Source organism: Mugil cephalus, chromosome 4, assembly GCF_022458985.1.
Source record: "Mugil cephalus isolate CIBA_MC_2020 chromosome 4, CIBA_Mcephalus_1.1, whole genome shotgun sequence".
Classification (NCBI taxonomy): domain Eukaryota; kingdom Metazoa; phylum Chordata; class Actinopteri; order Mugiliformes; family Mugilidae; genus Mugil; species Mugil cephalus.
The window spans coordinates 8,393,129-8,410,916 of NC_061773.1; the positions used below are offsets into that span (position 1 = coordinate 8,393,129).

The window sequence follows — 17,788 nt, forward strand, 5'->3', positions numbered from 1 at the left end:
AGTTGTTCTCATTTTGAAGACAGCAGTGGTTTTGTTCAGTCTGCTCTCGCTTCATTAACAGGGATCACGAAGTAACAGGTTCAGAATCTCCAGTGTTTGAAATCAATAGTTTCTTGGACTTTTACAATTTTAAATTCTCCAAAAATGTTCGCCACATTCAAAAACTTTTGAAAACAAATCAGCAAACATGGAAAAACAATCACAGCAGACACTGAAAGGTGAAGCACAACGAATCAGAACAGGACATGTGACACGGGGCCAGGACACACCATGCTGGGTCATGCTGCTCTGGGAGATTTATTTAGTTTCGTTCTCTCTTTTTTTTTCTTTGTTTATTTGTTGGTTTTTATTATGTTTGTCACTTGCGCTCCTGTCAGGAGAGTGGTAAATGGGACAGTCAAGCAGCAAGAGTCACAGTTCATCATCATCATCATCATCATCATCACCATCATCATTATCATCATTATCATCATCGTCACCACTGTCATCATCATCCTCCTCCTCGTGATATCATAATAATAATAAATTTCATTAAATTTTTTTCCTCAGGCTAGAAAATAATTTACGTCACATTGTTTTTTTTCTTTGTTGTTGTTTTTTTTTACTGACTTTTGAGACCACAAACATTCCAGCAACACACTCTAGGATTAAGGGTGGGTAACAATCAGAAAAGCATGACTTTTTGCATAGTATTAAATGAACAAAGACATTGAGTTCTTTATTTACAATTATTGTATAGATAAAAAAAATATCATAAAAACAAGATGAACACTTAAATCACTTACCCATGAATGGCTAAGTATGCCAAAAAGTTATCTGTTGGCATTTCTCTTTTTCTTTGTTCCACAAACTGCATGCTGCTAAATACAGTACATCGAGGCAGGTGAGAGTATATTGCAAGAAGTATCATTGATATCATCATTATCATCAGCATCAGCATCATCATCATCGTCATCATCATCATCATCATCATCATCATCATCATCATCATCATCAGTGTCATCATCAACATAATTATTGGTTGTTACAACACGTGTTATGATTTGGCTGTAATCACGATGTTCTGAAGTTTCTGACAGGAGCAGTGATTGATTACACACAGCCAATCAGCTGCGCCGGCAGTATGACTTGTTGCGGTGCATGATGGTAGATGTAGTCAGGAAGAAGTCCCAGTTTTCACACCAGTCCGCACTGAAGTGTGTGTCCTCAGCGGACTCATTGCTGTATTTACAGAGATTATTTTTGAAACTTTGCATCCTCTTAAAGCTGAAAGTCCTCCTGGATGTAAAAGTGGTTCACAAATGTTGGCTTAAGTCTTTTCTTCTTCTTCTTCTTCTTTTTTTTTTTGTATTATCATTATTATTATTGAAAATGCTATCGTTATGTTTTTGTTTAGTTTATTGTTTAAATTTTTTACAGACAAACAAATAAATTGTCAAGTTAAAACATCGGAAAGGATACGAAATAAATCAACAGCTTTTAAGCAGAATACCAGAATATCCAGACTGTTTTTTTTTCCTCCAACTTAAAAGGACAGATTGTATTGAAATGGTCCATGTTACTTTTTCAACATGCCTGAGCTGACTGATAAAGCTTGTGCACCCTCTCCAGATGGATGGATCGGCTGGGGTATGACAGAGGAGGAGGATATAAAAAAGAAAAAGGATCGAAATTGGTGGATAGATGATGGTATTTACTGTAGTAATGTTCAGGATTTCTTTTTAAAATAGAAAAATCTTTTCTCTTTTTTTAAAGTTGCATAATGAGCCTATCACGTCATGCTTGCCAATGACTTTGTTAGTAATAGAAATAACATTAGTACAGGCTAGTTAGGTGGCCTTGTCCCTCTGAGTGCAATAAGTCTGGGTAAATGTGCCTTCTGCATGTAACTTCTCTCTGGTAATGTCTGATTGGTCAAAGCACGATAAATAGTTTACAAGTAGAGTGAGTACAGTTGAGATGCTAGAGTACTGTATATTCTGTGACGGCAGGAAGACAAGCTTGGTTAAAACACACAAAAGCACATCTAGAGTTACACCACAGAAGTTTTCATTCATAACCAGATAGTGCAGAAAATCTTTTTTTTTTATATATATATATATATATGTATATATAGAAAAAGAGTCAAATTAACATTCCATTTCTGTTGTAATTAGTTGTTTTTGTCAGTTTTACCTTTTTTTTTTTTTTTTTTTAAGATGTTAAAAATGCCAACAGCTTTGTGGGGCTGTGTAAGTGTCTCTCCCTCTGCTAGAAGTAAAGAAATGTCTTTCAACAAAAAGAAATTCGAAATTTAAAAACAAAAAGGGAACAACGTAATGTAGTTAAAAAATAAAAAGTCTGATTTCCGCGCGGTACAGGCCAAATATTACGTTTGCAAATTTCTAGTATGACTCAATCGCAGCCATTTAATGGTCACACATATTTCTAAAACATTGAGTCCTTTGAACGAGCAGGTAAATCTAGAAGACAGTTCACTATTAAGGTCCTGATATCAGCCTTTGACTCGAGCCCTGACCCCTTGGCCAGCGCTACAGCACAGAGAAAACAACATAATTTGAAAAAAGAGAAGTGGAAAAAAAAGAAAGAATTAAATATCCCCCTCCGTCACAAATAAAGGAGGCCTCCGTTTAGAAAAACCAAAGGCAAGCCGCTCCAACTTGATCCCAACAATCATATAGAGTAATACTAAGATTCCACATTTACTATGTATCCCGTTATATTTTGGTTTCTTTTTGTTGTTAATCTTCTAAAAATATCTACAGTATTTGACAAGATAGCAGGCAAATTCCAGCACATGGTTTTTCAGTAATGACACACCAACACAGCTCTGGTCCATTCGAGCTTCACCTTCGCCTCCCCCCTTCTAGAAACCAGGAAGTTTATCTCTACGAGGTTGTAAACAAATTACATTCTCTTTAAGACATAAATAAGTCAAAGTAATTTGAGCCATTGAAGCAGGAACAAGGCAACATGCCAACAAACAAAGATAAACTCTCTCTAAATATATTTATATGTATTTATAGACTATATCCCATAAATGCTATCATCATTATTGTTATTTTGCATTCCTCTTTTTCCGACAGGTGCAAAACTACTGTGCAAGTTGAGCCCTACCACCTCGGTACACGCTTCCATTTACGGATGAAATAAATTTTTACAGTCGGGTACATGTTCATGCCACACAGAAGAGGGAACCTTGCAGGCTAGAAACTCAGAGAAGCTGTCTTTAAAGTAGCAGTCCGCCGCGAGGCCATCAGAACCAAAGAACTCCAATAAAATTAAAACCCCTTTAAATAAAACTTGGGTAATGTACATTCATGCAGGAGCAACAATAATAATAAGAACAATAAGAATAAGAATCAGAATTAGAATAATAACAATGCTTTTCATTTTAATTTAAACTATTATCAGTATTAACAATGTTACTGTTGAGGACAGGGAGTGTAAGGGGAGTTTACAGTCTGTCCTGTTGGTTTTTCCTCCACAGCAGAGTCTCCCTCCTCGTCGTCCTCCTCCCAGTGTTCATACTTTTGTGCAGTCGGCTGCACACTTAAACAGTACATGCTAACCAGTGTAAGCATATGGTCAGACGCGCCACACCACCGCGGCTGCCACCATACACACGGATGTAACCACAAGAGCAGGATGGCTGTGTAGGTTTTGTGGCTTTGTTGCGCTTTTTTGATAGTTTTTCTTCTTTTCTTCATTAGATTTTCTCCGTTTTTTTTAAAAGGAGCTCGGAGCCTTATGGGCTCACGGGTACAGAATAAAGAAAGGCGTTTTTTTTTTTTTCTTCCAACAGGACCCGCCCTGCGTCGGTGGCAAATGGTGGTTTTCGGGGACTGGAAGGAAAGAGAGGTTGAAAAATTTCGGCGTAATTTGTTGGTGGTTACAGTAAAATGTCCGGAGGAATAGGAGGAGGCGCCCCTGCAAGGAAACAACATTAGAGGTTAAGAGGTGAGTTCAGGATCAGGGTTAGAGGCTGGTCTCCAGGCTGTGCAGAGGACTGGCGGGGCTGGAGGAAGCAGCTGATTTACTGTTGTCGATGGTGAGATTGATGCCACTGTCAATGGCGTTGTTGTTCTTGTTAGGGGACGAGGGCTGGCTGGAGTACTTCCTCCTCCTCCGAGCAGAGTCATCGTCCGTGTCATCAATCAGGGGGATGTTGGGCGTGGAGTCTTCTATCCTAAACTCAGGGTGTGTCATGAAGTTGTGGATGGATGTTCTGGAGTCTGGTTTTTCCAGGCCTTCATACAGGGAGCTACGGAATGCATTCACAACTCGGATCTGTCGTGACAAAACAGGGACGAAAAGGAAGAGAAATGATGAGAGGTGACGTCAGAGGCGAAGTGGAAGGGCTGGAGGAACCCTCGGGAGAGAGAGGGAGGCTGAGGAGGAAGGGGGCAAAGGTGAAGGAGGGATCCTCTAATTTGAGGATAAAGAGGGTGGAGCAGGTGAGGGAGCAGCAAGAGAGAAGGTAACTGCAGTCTGTTCTGCTTTCACAAGATGACCACAGTTCACAAGTCACTCAATTTTGGCGTGCACTAAGGAAAACTGTGAGGAACACACTCAGAAAATAATAATAATAATAAAAAAAACACAACAAAATCATACATTTCTGGAAAAACAAAGCAACACAAACGCTCGTTGTAAGTATACGCTTTAGTCCAATGGGCTGTATACCTAGAAACAAGCCACGTTAATAAATGGAATGCTCACAGAAAATTTTTTAAGGAGAATATCACATGCAAGTTTGAAGAAATCTTGTGGACGAGGTCAGTAAGAAGGAAGGAGGTTAGATCTGAGAGATCCAATCGGGTGGTTTTAAAAACATCTGAAGGTACCAGAACACTGTCTGGGAAAATATCCACACAGACTCTGACTGGGACACACGAACAAACAAATATAGCACAGGGTGGGTAAAGCGTGGTCCCAAACAGGGCAATGGAGGGAGTCAGGTCTGCATGAGGCTGCCTCAGCACAAGCATCTCAGTGTAAAACTCACAACGAAACAACACATCCAAAAAAAAAGTGTCTTTAAGACAACAAGCAGCAGGTTACGGTATTATGAACACAGGTAATTAACACAAACTACATGCATCTAGACAACAGGATGGAGGGGCACACAGACTGCTGACACTAAACACATGGAAGTGGATGATGAAAGTAACAGTTTTAACGTCAGACGTCTGACGGTCAAAGCGTGTTCTCAACTCCATGCACAGCTAAGTAAACACTCAAGTATAAGTCTCAGACAAGGTGGATCAGTGCCTCTGCATATCATCTCGTGGTGTCGTTTTAATCATAACCCTGTTTGCAGTTGCAACATCATCAACATCTTGAAGTTTAGGATGTGTGACAGGAACTGAATCGCGTTGCATTCTGGTTCATCGGGGGTCAATATTTGACCCTGGCAGAGCTTTACTTGACAGGTGCAACAGCTTCTTCTGCTTTAATGCTAAATAGCAACTGTTTTAAGGACAATTAACTTAAATGTGTTATAATCTTACTACATTGTGCTTCTGATAAATACAATATAACAAAGGCTAAGACAAAATGATATGTGTTATTATTGTTCTTCATTTTCACACCTGAGGACATCACATTAGGAAAGCTGTAACAAGTGAATGCTTTTCTGTGATTTAATTTAATAAACGTGACTTGAATTAGTGAGTTGCATCACATATGATATGAATATTATATTTTGGATTAAGAAAAATAAATCTAAATTGAACCATGTAGGAAAACCAGTGTCTTGTTTTGCTTTAAAAATACAAGATTTACAGAGGAGAAGGGTTTTCCTCTTCCTGACTGCATCTTACATATTGTAGTAGTGCTACTGCAGTAACTGTGTACAGCGCACGACATAAGGAGACAGAACAGATAAATAAAAATAATAATACGAGGAGCCTGTCTGGATGAGGGCATGTTACAGGATGTCTGACAGGTAACACTGATGGGGAGGGTTGAATTTACATTGCGGCTGCTGATCTATGTCCGTAACTATGGCAACATGACAGTCAACTACATCGACAGTATGAAGCGACAAGACGGGATGAATTCTTGGTACAGCGCTGCCTTATGAGGGTTGTAGTCCACACAACCTAAGCACAACATTTCATTTGATCAAACAGGCAAAGATTAAATCAAGACAGGAAGTGCGTGTATGTACTTGTGTCAGATATAGAAAGAAGATGGACAAAAGCGTTAAGTAGCTTTGCTGATACTAACAACGCTCCACTTGTCAGAGACTTTTTATTGTAGCTTCAATAAGGTTTTCTTATCTGCTGGAATATACAGGTGAAATTAGTTTTTATCTAAAATCAGTGTGATTTGTCACATCAGTAGCAAACCCACGTAAAATGAGACAACACTGCAACTTATACTTGAATGTTCACCCAGTCCCTCTGTGAGTTGACTGGAATTAGTTCACATTGATGTTTGTAAAGACTTAAAAATTGAAGGATGGGATGACGGATGGGGGGGTGAGCAGAGGGAGACAAACTCACAACCTGAAATGTCACGCCGTGGGTATCACCCTTAGTCCTGCGCTCCTAGCACTCTGGGGAAGCAAACACACATCCACCAATGAGAGGACAGTACACCCGACCATGGGAGGAGATATCAAGATGAATTTGAAATCCAGTATGAACAGCAAAAAGACAGAAGAGAGAATACGAAAATAAAAGCAGATAGCAAGAAAGAAAAAGACACATCTTCAGACATGTCAACCTGCTTTTATTTGGTTTGAAAAAAATAATAAATAATAATAATAGAGAAGAATAACTGTTTGGTACATGGCAGGTTGGCAGGCCTGAAGCAAAGAGAGTAGAGAAGCAGACTGACAGTTCTGACTCACGGCCAGTAGTGGGAGGAGCAGTAGCAGCAGTAGTGCTTGTAGGAGAGGAAAGGGCATTGGACAAGGACACGTGACTAGGACTAGAAACATTGGTTACATCCTGGGTCTGGCTGGTGGTGGATGACTGGCGCCTCAGAGCCCCCGCCCCCTGAAAGGAGGTGCCGCTCTTGAAGGTGTTGACTACTTCAATCTGTGGGAGGAGATCGGGACAGGAGAAGACAAATGGCCGCTCAGAGTGACACAGACCAAATGGCAACATGGGTTGACTGGCTGGGTGACTTGGGTGGTAACAGGAGTGCAGTGTCAGTCACGACACGATGGGAGAGAGCTAAATGTCAGGATGTTGTATCCTCACAACAAAATGGTGACTACAAAGGCTGCTTTACCCAAATTAAAAAAATAAAAAAAAAAGAGAGGGAGAGAGAATTCATCTACCTGTACCTGCAATGGTAGCCATGAAGATAGCTGTTTGGTTCATTTGTCTAGATTTGTTCTACCTCCACATTAACACAGTAGAGACTCTCAAGGCATTTGTTTGCGGCGCTTACAGCACAGGATTATTGCAAGACATTTCTGTGACAGCATTTTTGTTCCTGAAATGATGTCTCATATACTGCGAACAATAAAAAGAAGTAGCTACTGAAAACTCATTAGCTAGAGTAGCGCTGACTGGGTGGCTGACGGTAACTTAATGCCTCGTGACTGTATTGCATTACGTCTTGGAAACAAACCAAAACTGGACTATCTATATGGCTAGACATCCAGTCTTACCATAACCACAACAAGATCCAATGGCTGGAGTTACAAAAGTAAAACCAAAATTGTGACAACTTCTGAAGTTTACCCACCAGTACTCTGGTCTATATTTGAACTTTATCTCTTAACCTTGTTTGGCTGCCCCCTGTGAGATGCCAGTCCAGGACCTTCAGTAACACGACAGTTAAACCAAATCCAACACATGAAAACCCTTGGAAACATCACAGTGATACCGGCCTGTGGAGCTCATCAGTCACAACAATGCAGCAATTATTTCCTGCTGTATTTGAATGTCGATCATCCACAGTTGCACAGTGGTCATCGCTGCGGTCCAGTGAGGGAGAGCTGCATCGTCGCCTCCTAAATAAGTCATCTTGAAATAAAGTGGCTTTAAGGCTGTGACTGACTAACATGACATGACATGACATAGGTAATGTCCAACAGGGAGACACATAGTCATCAAAAAAGACATTTTAGAAAACAACAAAAATTGGATGAACTTTGAATTTATAAGGGATAAGTTATTTAGAGTAACCCAGTGTAAATCAATAATCGATCCATATGTTTTTAATTTTAAGTCTCAGCACACTGATTTAATACAGAGTGGGCCGTCACATGTTCTCACCTGAGTCTGAATACGGTTGAGTCCTCTGAACCAGAGGATCTGTCCTCTCCTCAGCTCCCTCTCTGCGTGGTCGATCTCCTCATTTTCTTCATTAACATCTTCTTCTGGTGACTCATCTTTCTGAGTTAACTGGCCTGCCCGCCGCAGGAAGCGCAACCTGCTATTGGGTATGGTGGCTATCACCTAACCCACAGAGTAGACAGCACTGAGTCAAGAGGAAAGTTCACATGGAAAATGACAGAGAAACAGATGAACTTGCTTGTTACCTGTCCCCAGAGAAGTTCCCCCATCCCCAGGAAAACACACCACATCCATTTTTCCACATCCAGAGGTGTACAGCTGAATGGCTTCCCTCCAAATTGCACTATCACAACCTACATAAAGCAAAGCATAACTCATAAAAAACATACAGGCAGAAGGGAACCTGTGTTTTTTAAATTGGACACGCAATATTTAACAAATAATTTGCTTTTGCTTACCTGTACAAAAAATGTGCCAAACACAATAGAGCAGAAGATAGGGTTCCTTAAGATACCAGCAAAGACATTTCTCTCTCCGTGGATTTTGCGGGCATTTATCTCATTAAACAGCTGCATCATGACGAAGGTGTTAAAGATGATGGTGTAGTGCTCAGATGGAGGAGCATGGAGAGGAGCATTGCGGCCATTGTCAATGTCAAAGATCTTCTCACCTTGAAGGAAAAGAAAACAGACATTTGGTTTGTTGTCATTAACACTGAACTCACACTGTAATGGAATCATTATGGCATAGAAAAACAACTACGCACCAGCAAAGAGCAGTGTGAAAATAAGTATGAGCTGATAGACTGCGTGTCCTAAGATGTTCTTTGTCATGGTGCTGGAAATCAGAGGTTTATTGCGACCATACGGCTTCCTCTTGAGCAGATCCTCTGTGGGCGGCTCTGTCGCCAAGGCCAGAGATGCAAAAGTATCCATGATCAGGTTCACCCACAACATCTGCACTGCTTTCAGGGGAGAGTCCTGTGGAAACATAAGACAAACTGAAGTTAACACGCAACAACTTCAATACAGCCAGGGATGGAAAGCGTATACTGGAATAACAATCCCACGGCATACCACGAGATGCCACACTGCTGTAATCCAAACAAAACCATCAGCTCATACTGTTAATTCAAATAGCTGTGAATACTGAGTTTTAAATCCCTCTGACCTGTGTGATGCAGGCACCAGTGAAAGCCACGATGACGGCCACAACATTGACAGTAAGCTGGAACTGAAGGAACTTGGAGATGCTGTCATACACGTTTCGGCCCCACATAACCGCCTTCACAATGCTACTGAAATTATCATCGGTGAGAATGATATCCGACGCCTCCTTGGCCACATCTGTACCAGCAATACCCTGGAAGAGCAATGACAAGTTGCAATCAGAAAGAAACTGGGCTCCCAGCATGTTTCCATCATGGTGCTTTAAATAACATAGGAATGTGTCTAAAGCCACTCTGCAGCGACTGGTCAAAACCAGGATGATGATGAAGACTAACTGAGGAGTAAGTGTAGGTGGTTTGATGGCAGAAGGCTCCATATTTATGGGAGGGACAGGACTTCCTTCCTTTATTCTGTCATAGTTTGTGAGTTACAGGATGAGGGGCAACATGCAACACCTTCTACACAGTGGCTGCATTTGGACAGGCCTGCCCAATCATTTAACTTGAACAAAAGAATATATTGCTGAAGAAAGAACAGAAAACAGCCACAAGAAAGAGCAAATGTGTATATATGTGGTGATTTACAATCTGTTTGTTTTCTTTAAATAGTCTGTACCGTTAAAAGTTTGAGAATAACCCGTGTGACCCTAAATGTCCACTAGGTGGAGCTCCTAACCTGCACAGTCAGAAGCAGCGTCTGATCGTGCCTGAGAGGAAACCTTTAATACTGCAGAGGTTAAGAAGATATCTGCAGATACTGAGTGACATCAGTCTCAGAATTAAGAAATTAAAAAAGGGGATTGCTCACCATGGCAAATCCGACATCAGCTTTCTTTAGAGCAGGTCCATCGTTGGTCCCATCTCCTGTTACAGCCACCACCTGCCTCTGGTCTACCATGGTGCTGTCAATGATACCTGTTCAAAATATACATATACACATAAATAAATATGCAGGAGAGTAAATACACTGAATGTATAGGACAAAAGGTAAAGCAACACAGCTGTATATGATCTTTGTATGCATTATTAATACTACCTACTATATTACTATAATAATATAGCGGTCATGTCACAGAGAACCATGTAAGAGGAAAGTTTGTTTAAAACTGAACAGTGATCAATTCACCTTTGACGAGTGTGTGTTTGTCGGTTGGGGATGACCTGGCCAGGACTCTGAGTTTGGGCCACACCTTATCGATACGTTCCTGTTCCACCTGGACACGCACACACAAAGAAGTGGAAACAGAGGGACATTTGGTTGCGGGTTAGGCATTTTTCTTCTCCCTCAGTCTCTCACACCCTGCCTTTCTCTCACTGACGGTAGATTCTGTACCTCTCCTTTCTCATTGCGGATCCTCCTGTTGAACTCTTTGCCGTCAATGCAGAGGAAGTCCTCTCCTGGGTGGATGATGCCACACTTGATGGCTATGGCCCTGGCTGTGTTTATGTTGTCTCCCGTCACCATACGCACTGTGATGCCTGCACGCTGGCACTTCAGAATGGCATCAGGCACCTTTTAATAGGGATACATGAATGCAAAGTGATTAGGTATGTTATGCATATCATACATTATGAAGCACATACCAACTGTTAAAACCTGTAATCTCTGATTTGCCTATTTAGGACAAGCAGGAAAACACATTTTAAGTTGATTTGGTGTTCGAATTAACAGTTTCTAATAAATCCAACAGACTTCACTAACTTATTAACTTTGTCGTTTGGTGGTGTGGGCGCTTAGAGCTTCATCACTGAAAACAGCTTCACGGCAAACAATAACGCTGCAGGCTAATAAATTATATTAATGAGCTATATGCTTACAGAACTGAAAGGACCTGCCCTTTCATGACCCCTTTCACATTCAAATAGAAACATGATGCATTGTTGATGTAAAAACATTGATTATAGAGTCTTTAAAAGTACTTTGCTTTTCCTTTGTATTCACAAGATGTACTGTGTAATGAAGCATGTTTCCTCCAGACAGTACTCTAGTTGATTAACTGTGAGATATTAATGTATGAAGATCAATCTGCAGAAGAAGAACTTGCAATAGAGTAGAGAGTATTAATTCAGAAGCAGATCTTCTTCCTGGCAGAGGTCAGTGTGGGCGAGTTCTGCTCTCCAAGCCCACACATAAACAAATGTGTCCACATAGAGTAACAACAACTCACATCAAACTACGCATAGTTAGAGACACATTGACACCACACAAACTAACATACACACAGAAGGTAGGAATATGTATAGTTGCCACTTCACTCTCATAGATGCCTGGACATCTTGCACATTATACATACATTTATATATTTATATATATACACACACACACACATACACACACTGTAGGTGGATCCTTGCACTTACAAATACACACAAACACAATCCAACATAGGATGGAAGAATAAATGAGTCCACCACCGCTATGCTGACATGGACTGTACATTAAATCAGTTTGTTCATACATTAATTAATTAACTCCTTCAAAATCAATGGGTTACAAAAAAAAAGCAGAGAGGGCAGGTCTGCATTGATCTGGAAGTTTAACAAACACATGGTATGATTTTAGGGTACTGGGTGATTCTGCTCACAGATGGTACATTATGATCTCTGCACAAGTAGAGAAAAAAACATTTTCTGTTAGTAAACTCAAAGTTGGCCAACATGTGACAATGATATTGTTCACAAAAATGGACCAATGTACTCTCCCAGTGTTAAACTAAGTAATTTGACAAGATAAAGAAACAGTGAAAAAATATTGCGACCAGCAGAGCAAACTACTACGTTCTGCTGCTTTGTCTCTTATTGAATTATCATGATCAATATCTCCTGTTTGTCTGCATGTCAACCCATTTTCTTTGGATTCCCACTGCTCTAGTTGACTGGTCATCTGAAAGAAGAGGTGAAGAGAAGAGGGGAGGCTTATTAAAAATACAATCTGTCCCCACAGAGGAAGAGGGTAGGAGGCTAGTAGGTGAGAGGGAAAAACAAGCCTCTCGTGTCTCCAGTATGGATCTGGTTACACTCTCGTTTTCCTCCATTTCTCTCCTTACTCATCTACCTCCTCCTGCGTTCTGTCATCCATCTGACATGAATCTATTTATCTTTCTCAGTCTGTCTCTCTTCCATTCCCTGTTTCTCTCCCATTCCCTCATCTCGTCTGTCTTGTCTCTCTGGGGGCATCCCTACAGAGCAGCCAGTTATTAAAAGAACATCACATTCTGGAGGAAGAAATTAGAGACAAATTAAAGATTATACTAATAAGCAAACCGGAAACGTGTTTACCACTCTGGGTGACCCTTTTAGCGGAGGGGAAAACCATCTAATGTCCAATATTAACCAGTCTTTTAAAGAGGCCTGGAAAGATGCAACTGGAGAACAGAAGTGGACGGTTTTCCACATTTGTTATTGTTATCATCTGGGATGAAAGAAAGGGGACGTGCAAACTTCCAGGTTTTGTAGCTGGAAAGAGTATATATATATATATATATATAACATGTTTAATATTAAACATATATAATATATATAATATTGTTTTTTTCATGAAATGTTCTAAAAAACAACACTACGCTACAAGATTCTTTTCCCTCTCGTCATTGTTCATGAAATGATTCCTTTTCTCGTCTGACTTATTTTTCTGTCACAGGTCTGTTCAGGTCCTTACATAACTCGCCTGCAGACTGAGAGAGAAGCACGATGAGAGAGTGAAAGGTGGGTTCAGAGAAAGTCAAAGGAAAAAGAGACAACCCAGACAACGCTTAAAGAGTGACCTTATATTACAGAGAAAGGTGGAAAGGAAAGAACGCGCTGGGTAAAGGCTGAATGAGAGACATTAGAGAGTGAGGAGCGGGATGGAAAACAGATGAAAGGAAGAAGTTGAATAATGCAGTAGCCAGTTAGCTTCCTGCTTCCCTTTACCTGCACTGGAGCTGTCAAGTGAAGTCAGCTTTTCTACTGTACACAAATAGTTCTTCTAAGTGATGAAGCTACTGGATACCGAATTTCCCTCAGGATACATAAAATATCTATTTATCAATCTGTCTATTATTGTTTTCCTTCACATGACAGTCATCATTGGTATATCTGCATCACCTGAGTCATCATTTTCTAAGGAAGTACTAAATTTACTACACTGTCCATTTTTTATTCCTACAGTGGTTCTCAAAAAAGAAGCAAAATATGCACTAAAACAAACAAACAAATAATGAAAAAAATACATTAATAAACATATTAGATGTAAGATGTACTTATGTTAAAAGAGGCATATGATAATTCCTAGAATGTAAATTCTAAATTATTTTTATTATCATCAAGTGTTTATATCAATATCGATATTTTTGTGTTTGGTAGTCTGAACTCTGCATCACTTTGCTACTACAGAAAAGAAACGTCACTAAAGGCTTCCAGCTGATTTCTAGGTTCCCCAATTCTGCAAGTTGAGTCTATTCCTCAACCTCCAGCCCCCAGCACCACACATTTTCTATCCAGTAATGTCCCAACAAATAAGCTTGATTAAAACTAGTAATAATTATAATAATAAATACAACCAGTCCTTGCCAATTTAATTTTATGATGCCAGAGAGACAAGGCTGCCAGCTGTAACTATTCCAAGCGCACATTCAATATTCATCATTGCCTTAGTATAATAACATTTAAGTAGTTATAGATACACAGTCCTTGATGTTGTTGTAAAATGGTTCGCCTCATTCAAAACCATGACTTGCAGCTTGATGCCTCAGTGACTCAGATGTGGTGCAAGTGAGGGTAAAATGAATCCAAAACCTAACAATACAATGCATGAAATCTTCAGAATTTGTAAAAAAAAAAAAAAAAAAAAAAAAAAAAAAGGAGACACACAGAGGCTGACAACATCAAGGACTGTGTATCTATAACTACTTAAATGTTATTATACTAAGGCAATGATGAATATTGAATGTGCGCTTGGAATAGTTACAGCTGGCAGCCTTGTCTCTCTGGCATCATAAAATTAAATTGGCAAGGACTGGTTGTATTTATTATTATAATTATTACTAGTTTTAATCAAGCTTATTTGTTGGGACATTACTGGATAGAAAATGTGTGGTGCTGGGGGCTGGAGGTTGAGGAATAGACTCAACTTGCAGAATTGGGGAACCTAGAAATCAGCTGGAAGCCTTTAGTGACGTTTCTTTTCTGTAGTAGCAAAGTGATGCAGAGTTCAGACTACCAAACACAAAAATATCGATATTGATATAAACACTTGATGATAATAAAAATAATTTAGAATTTACATTCTAGGAATTATCATATGCCTCTTTTAACATAAGTACATCTTACATCTAATATGTTTATTAATGTATTTTTTTCATTATTTGTTTGTTTGTTTTAGTGCATATTTTGCTTCTTTTTTAAGTACTTAAGTACTAAATGCGTGAAAAATGTGAGTAGGCCAACACTGACTGTCTGAAGTAACATTTTGTGCATCAATAATCATTTAGTTGAGCAACCAATCATACATGCTGATGTCAAGCCGTACAAATAACAGCTGCTTTTGTCACCAGTTGTTACTTTACTTTTTGTTTTCTTCAACAACTCTTAAATCTTAAATTACTAATATTAAAGATTTAATAACAACAACTGATACAATTTTTTGGATTAAAATGGTCGGTGTTCAAAAAAGCCTGACAGTCTCCTACCTCTGGCCTGACAGGGTCCTCTATTCCGACGACACAGATGGCTGTTAGCTCACAGAGGATGTTGTTCTCATCGTCCCAGTTGGGCTCAGGATTGCCGGGAAAGTCGCGGTACGCCACACAGATGGTCCTAAGGCCATCACACGCCATGGGCTCAATCACCTTCTTCACCATCTCATCCTTGTCTCTGGGACGGAAAACCCTCGACTCTCCGACCTCGTTCAGGATATAGCTGCATCTGCAAATGAGGGGCGCATATGTGGTGAGGTTTACTTAAGCCCCCTCATGAAATCACATCAGTTGTCCAATACGATTGTCTTCCATTGTTTGACACAGTGTCCAGTCTAACGATCACAGCAAAATAAGTAGTTCTGTAGACATTTTTCATGCTATTTTAAAGTTCGTCACTTCCTGGAAAATTATCTTAACGAGTTGGTCTGCTACATCTTAACATAACGTTCCAGCTTTCAGTCTAGACTCATCACACACTAGGAGGCGTATAGGAATTTTGTGTCCAATGAAACCTCTTTTAATTACATCACTGGAGCACATAGGGTGTTTTCAGGGTAGGGGGTGGCCTCCCTAGGTCTAAGTTCACTGGAAGCATGTGAATAAATAGCCATAGCTTTAAACTGTATAATGTAGAATTTGCATTGTCAGTGTAATCCAGCATAAAATAATAATTAAAAAAAAGTAGTAAAATGACTATTTTGTTGACAATATTATATAAAAGTGAGCTTCATACGTCTTTGTTTATGTAAAGGAGTACATACTAATCGTATGCTATGATCCATAGCTCCAGTATAAAATAGTCATTAGGATGAAAAAGTTTTGTCAGCGAATTGTGACTGATATCGTAATGCTGTGCTGATCCCCCAGAAATGTTCTTGCAGATTTCAGTTTCCCATTTTGCTAATGAATATGGTTTTAATCGACACTCTTATATCAATGCCTGTGCGGCAAGTTGGCCATGATGCACACGATGCTCTGGTCAAACCACTCATGAGTTTCTGTCGAGAAGACAAGAACAAATGCACAGGTAGAGAGAGAGACATTGCCTAAATTACCACAGCACTGCAGCCAAATAGCTAATATGATCTGATGGATTTTTCATTACCTAAACGAGTCAACAATCAAATGGAGAACAAACAGGTGTACTGGCATACAGCCTAACTCAACAGCTGCCCATCATTTAAAAAAAAAAGCGAATGAATGGTAATTTATGCAAATGTTATTTTAGGGGATTTTTTGGGGAGAAATTAAGCTATTTGTAGTTACATTTGTGTTTTTATTAAACTGCTTGTTAAATCTGTCATGTGTAATATCTAAAAAAGTTTTCAGTGTTAACTGTTAATATAGTGTTTTCTTAAGACACGCAAAAGTGACACAATAGCGAGAGCTTGTAGTGGAAACTCAGTCGATGCTGGATGCATAGAATAATGTAGAATATTCTCCGCCCTCAAACATATGACAACTCTACAATTATCATCTCATGCAAATTGCAAAACCACACTCACTTTTTGAGTACGATCTCAGAGGCTCCCTTGCTGTACATGCGGAAGCTGCCATCAGGCAGTTTGACGACAGTGCTCATGGACTTCCTGACAGAGTTGAAGGTGTAGACTTTGTAGAGCTTCTCCTCTGGGATCTGGTTTCTTATTGGCTGGTAATCTCGCTTCAGGTCCAAGACCAATCCCAGCAGGCCACACTCTGTCTTGTTGCCCACCTGCTTCGGCAGACCGCCTTCCTTATCTGCGGGCTGCGGAGAAAACATTTTGATGTGTTCAGGGCTATTTTCAGCACAATATTTGCTCCCGTGTATTTTGTCGCTTCACTTTGCGACAGTGTTATGTGTTATATTATTACGACCCATGCCAACACATTCAGTGTTTTCAGTTCTATAGACGGTAGCACACCCTGGTGCAGTGGCTTTACACTCGTCCAGAATAAAAGTATTAGAAATAACTAAAATAAAATGTAATAAAAAAAATAACTCTTGACTCTAACAATTTCAGCTATAGTTATGTTTTCCTAGCTGTGCATATAATAAATAAAAACAAATAAATCTTTCCTCCACTGCAGCAAGAGACCAATCTGACACTTGAAATGACTGCTTCTGGTAATTAACCAGCAAGCAGGTGACAGGCCACTCTGTGTGGGAGGGCAGGAGATGATGACATGGTTGGAATCAAATTTGGTACTTCTTATTACATTCAATCCCTTGGAGAAAAAGACTTTTGACATCATTAAATTTTGGGCAAACTAAAAAACCAAATAACAACAATGCTCATTTTACTGCCACAGAAAAAAAATACAGATATCAAATAGAAGAACATTTGTCTTGGTTTTTCTCACACTCAATTACCGAAGTTTACAAAATTGCCAACGATTGATTTAATTGTTGTTTACCAAAAAGCAGCAGAAAATGTCACACCGGAATGTGCATAATGTCAAGGCAGCAATTTCCCCTCCCCCTCAGAGCTGGTTTGTGATTATTATCAGACAACTTGTATCGTTAGGTTGTGTGTGTGTGTGAAAGAGAGAGAGAGAAAATCAGTCAAATCAGTACATGTGTCTGGTCAGGTGCTACAGTAAGTGTGTGTGCACAATCGCGCACACACTTACTGTATGTGCGAGCGTGCGCATATGGTCATCTTGCTGAACACTCGGCGTTGCCATGGTAACACGCC

General features: G+C 39.8%; 1 protein-coding gene across 15 annotated transcripts in view; it reads right to left on the reverse strand.

The window, feature by feature from the left end:
* Positions 1-317: 317 nt before the first annotated feature.
* atp2b2 (ATPase plasma membrane Ca2+ transporting 2) overlaps positions 318-17,788 on the reverse strand; it is a 102,757-nt gene continuing 85,286 nt past the window's right edge. For 12 of the 15 annotated variants that reach the window (XM_047581948.1, XM_047581947.1, XM_047581953.1 and 9 more), the window contains 11 exons: positions 16,616-16,857; positions 15,102-15,336; positions 10,766-10,945; positions 10,559-10,646; positions 10,241-10,347; positions 9,435-9,626; positions 9,031-9,244; positions 8,723-8,934; positions 8,510-8,617; positions 8,244-8,426; positions 318-4,290 (listed from right to left, as the gene is read on the reverse strand). In XM_047581948.1, the coding sequence (XP_047437904.1) occupies positions 3,979-4,290; positions 8,244-8,426; positions 8,510-8,617; positions 8,723-8,934; positions 9,031-9,244; positions 9,435-9,626; positions 10,241-10,347; positions 10,559-10,646; positions 10,766-10,945; positions 15,102-15,336; positions 16,616-16,857 (2,073 nt within the window). In that variant the 3' untranslated portion in view covers positions 318-3,978. Of the gene's footprint in view, positions 4,291-6,515; positions 6,566-6,862; positions 7,053-8,243; positions 8,427-8,509; positions 8,618-8,722; positions 8,935-9,030; positions 9,245-9,434; positions 9,627-10,240; positions 10,348-10,558; positions 10,647-10,765; positions 10,946-15,101; positions 15,337-16,615; positions 16,858-17,788 lie in introns of all 15 variants that reach the window. The other 3 variants (XM_047581959.1, XM_047581957.1, XM_047581955.1) reach the window with 1 other exon arrangement.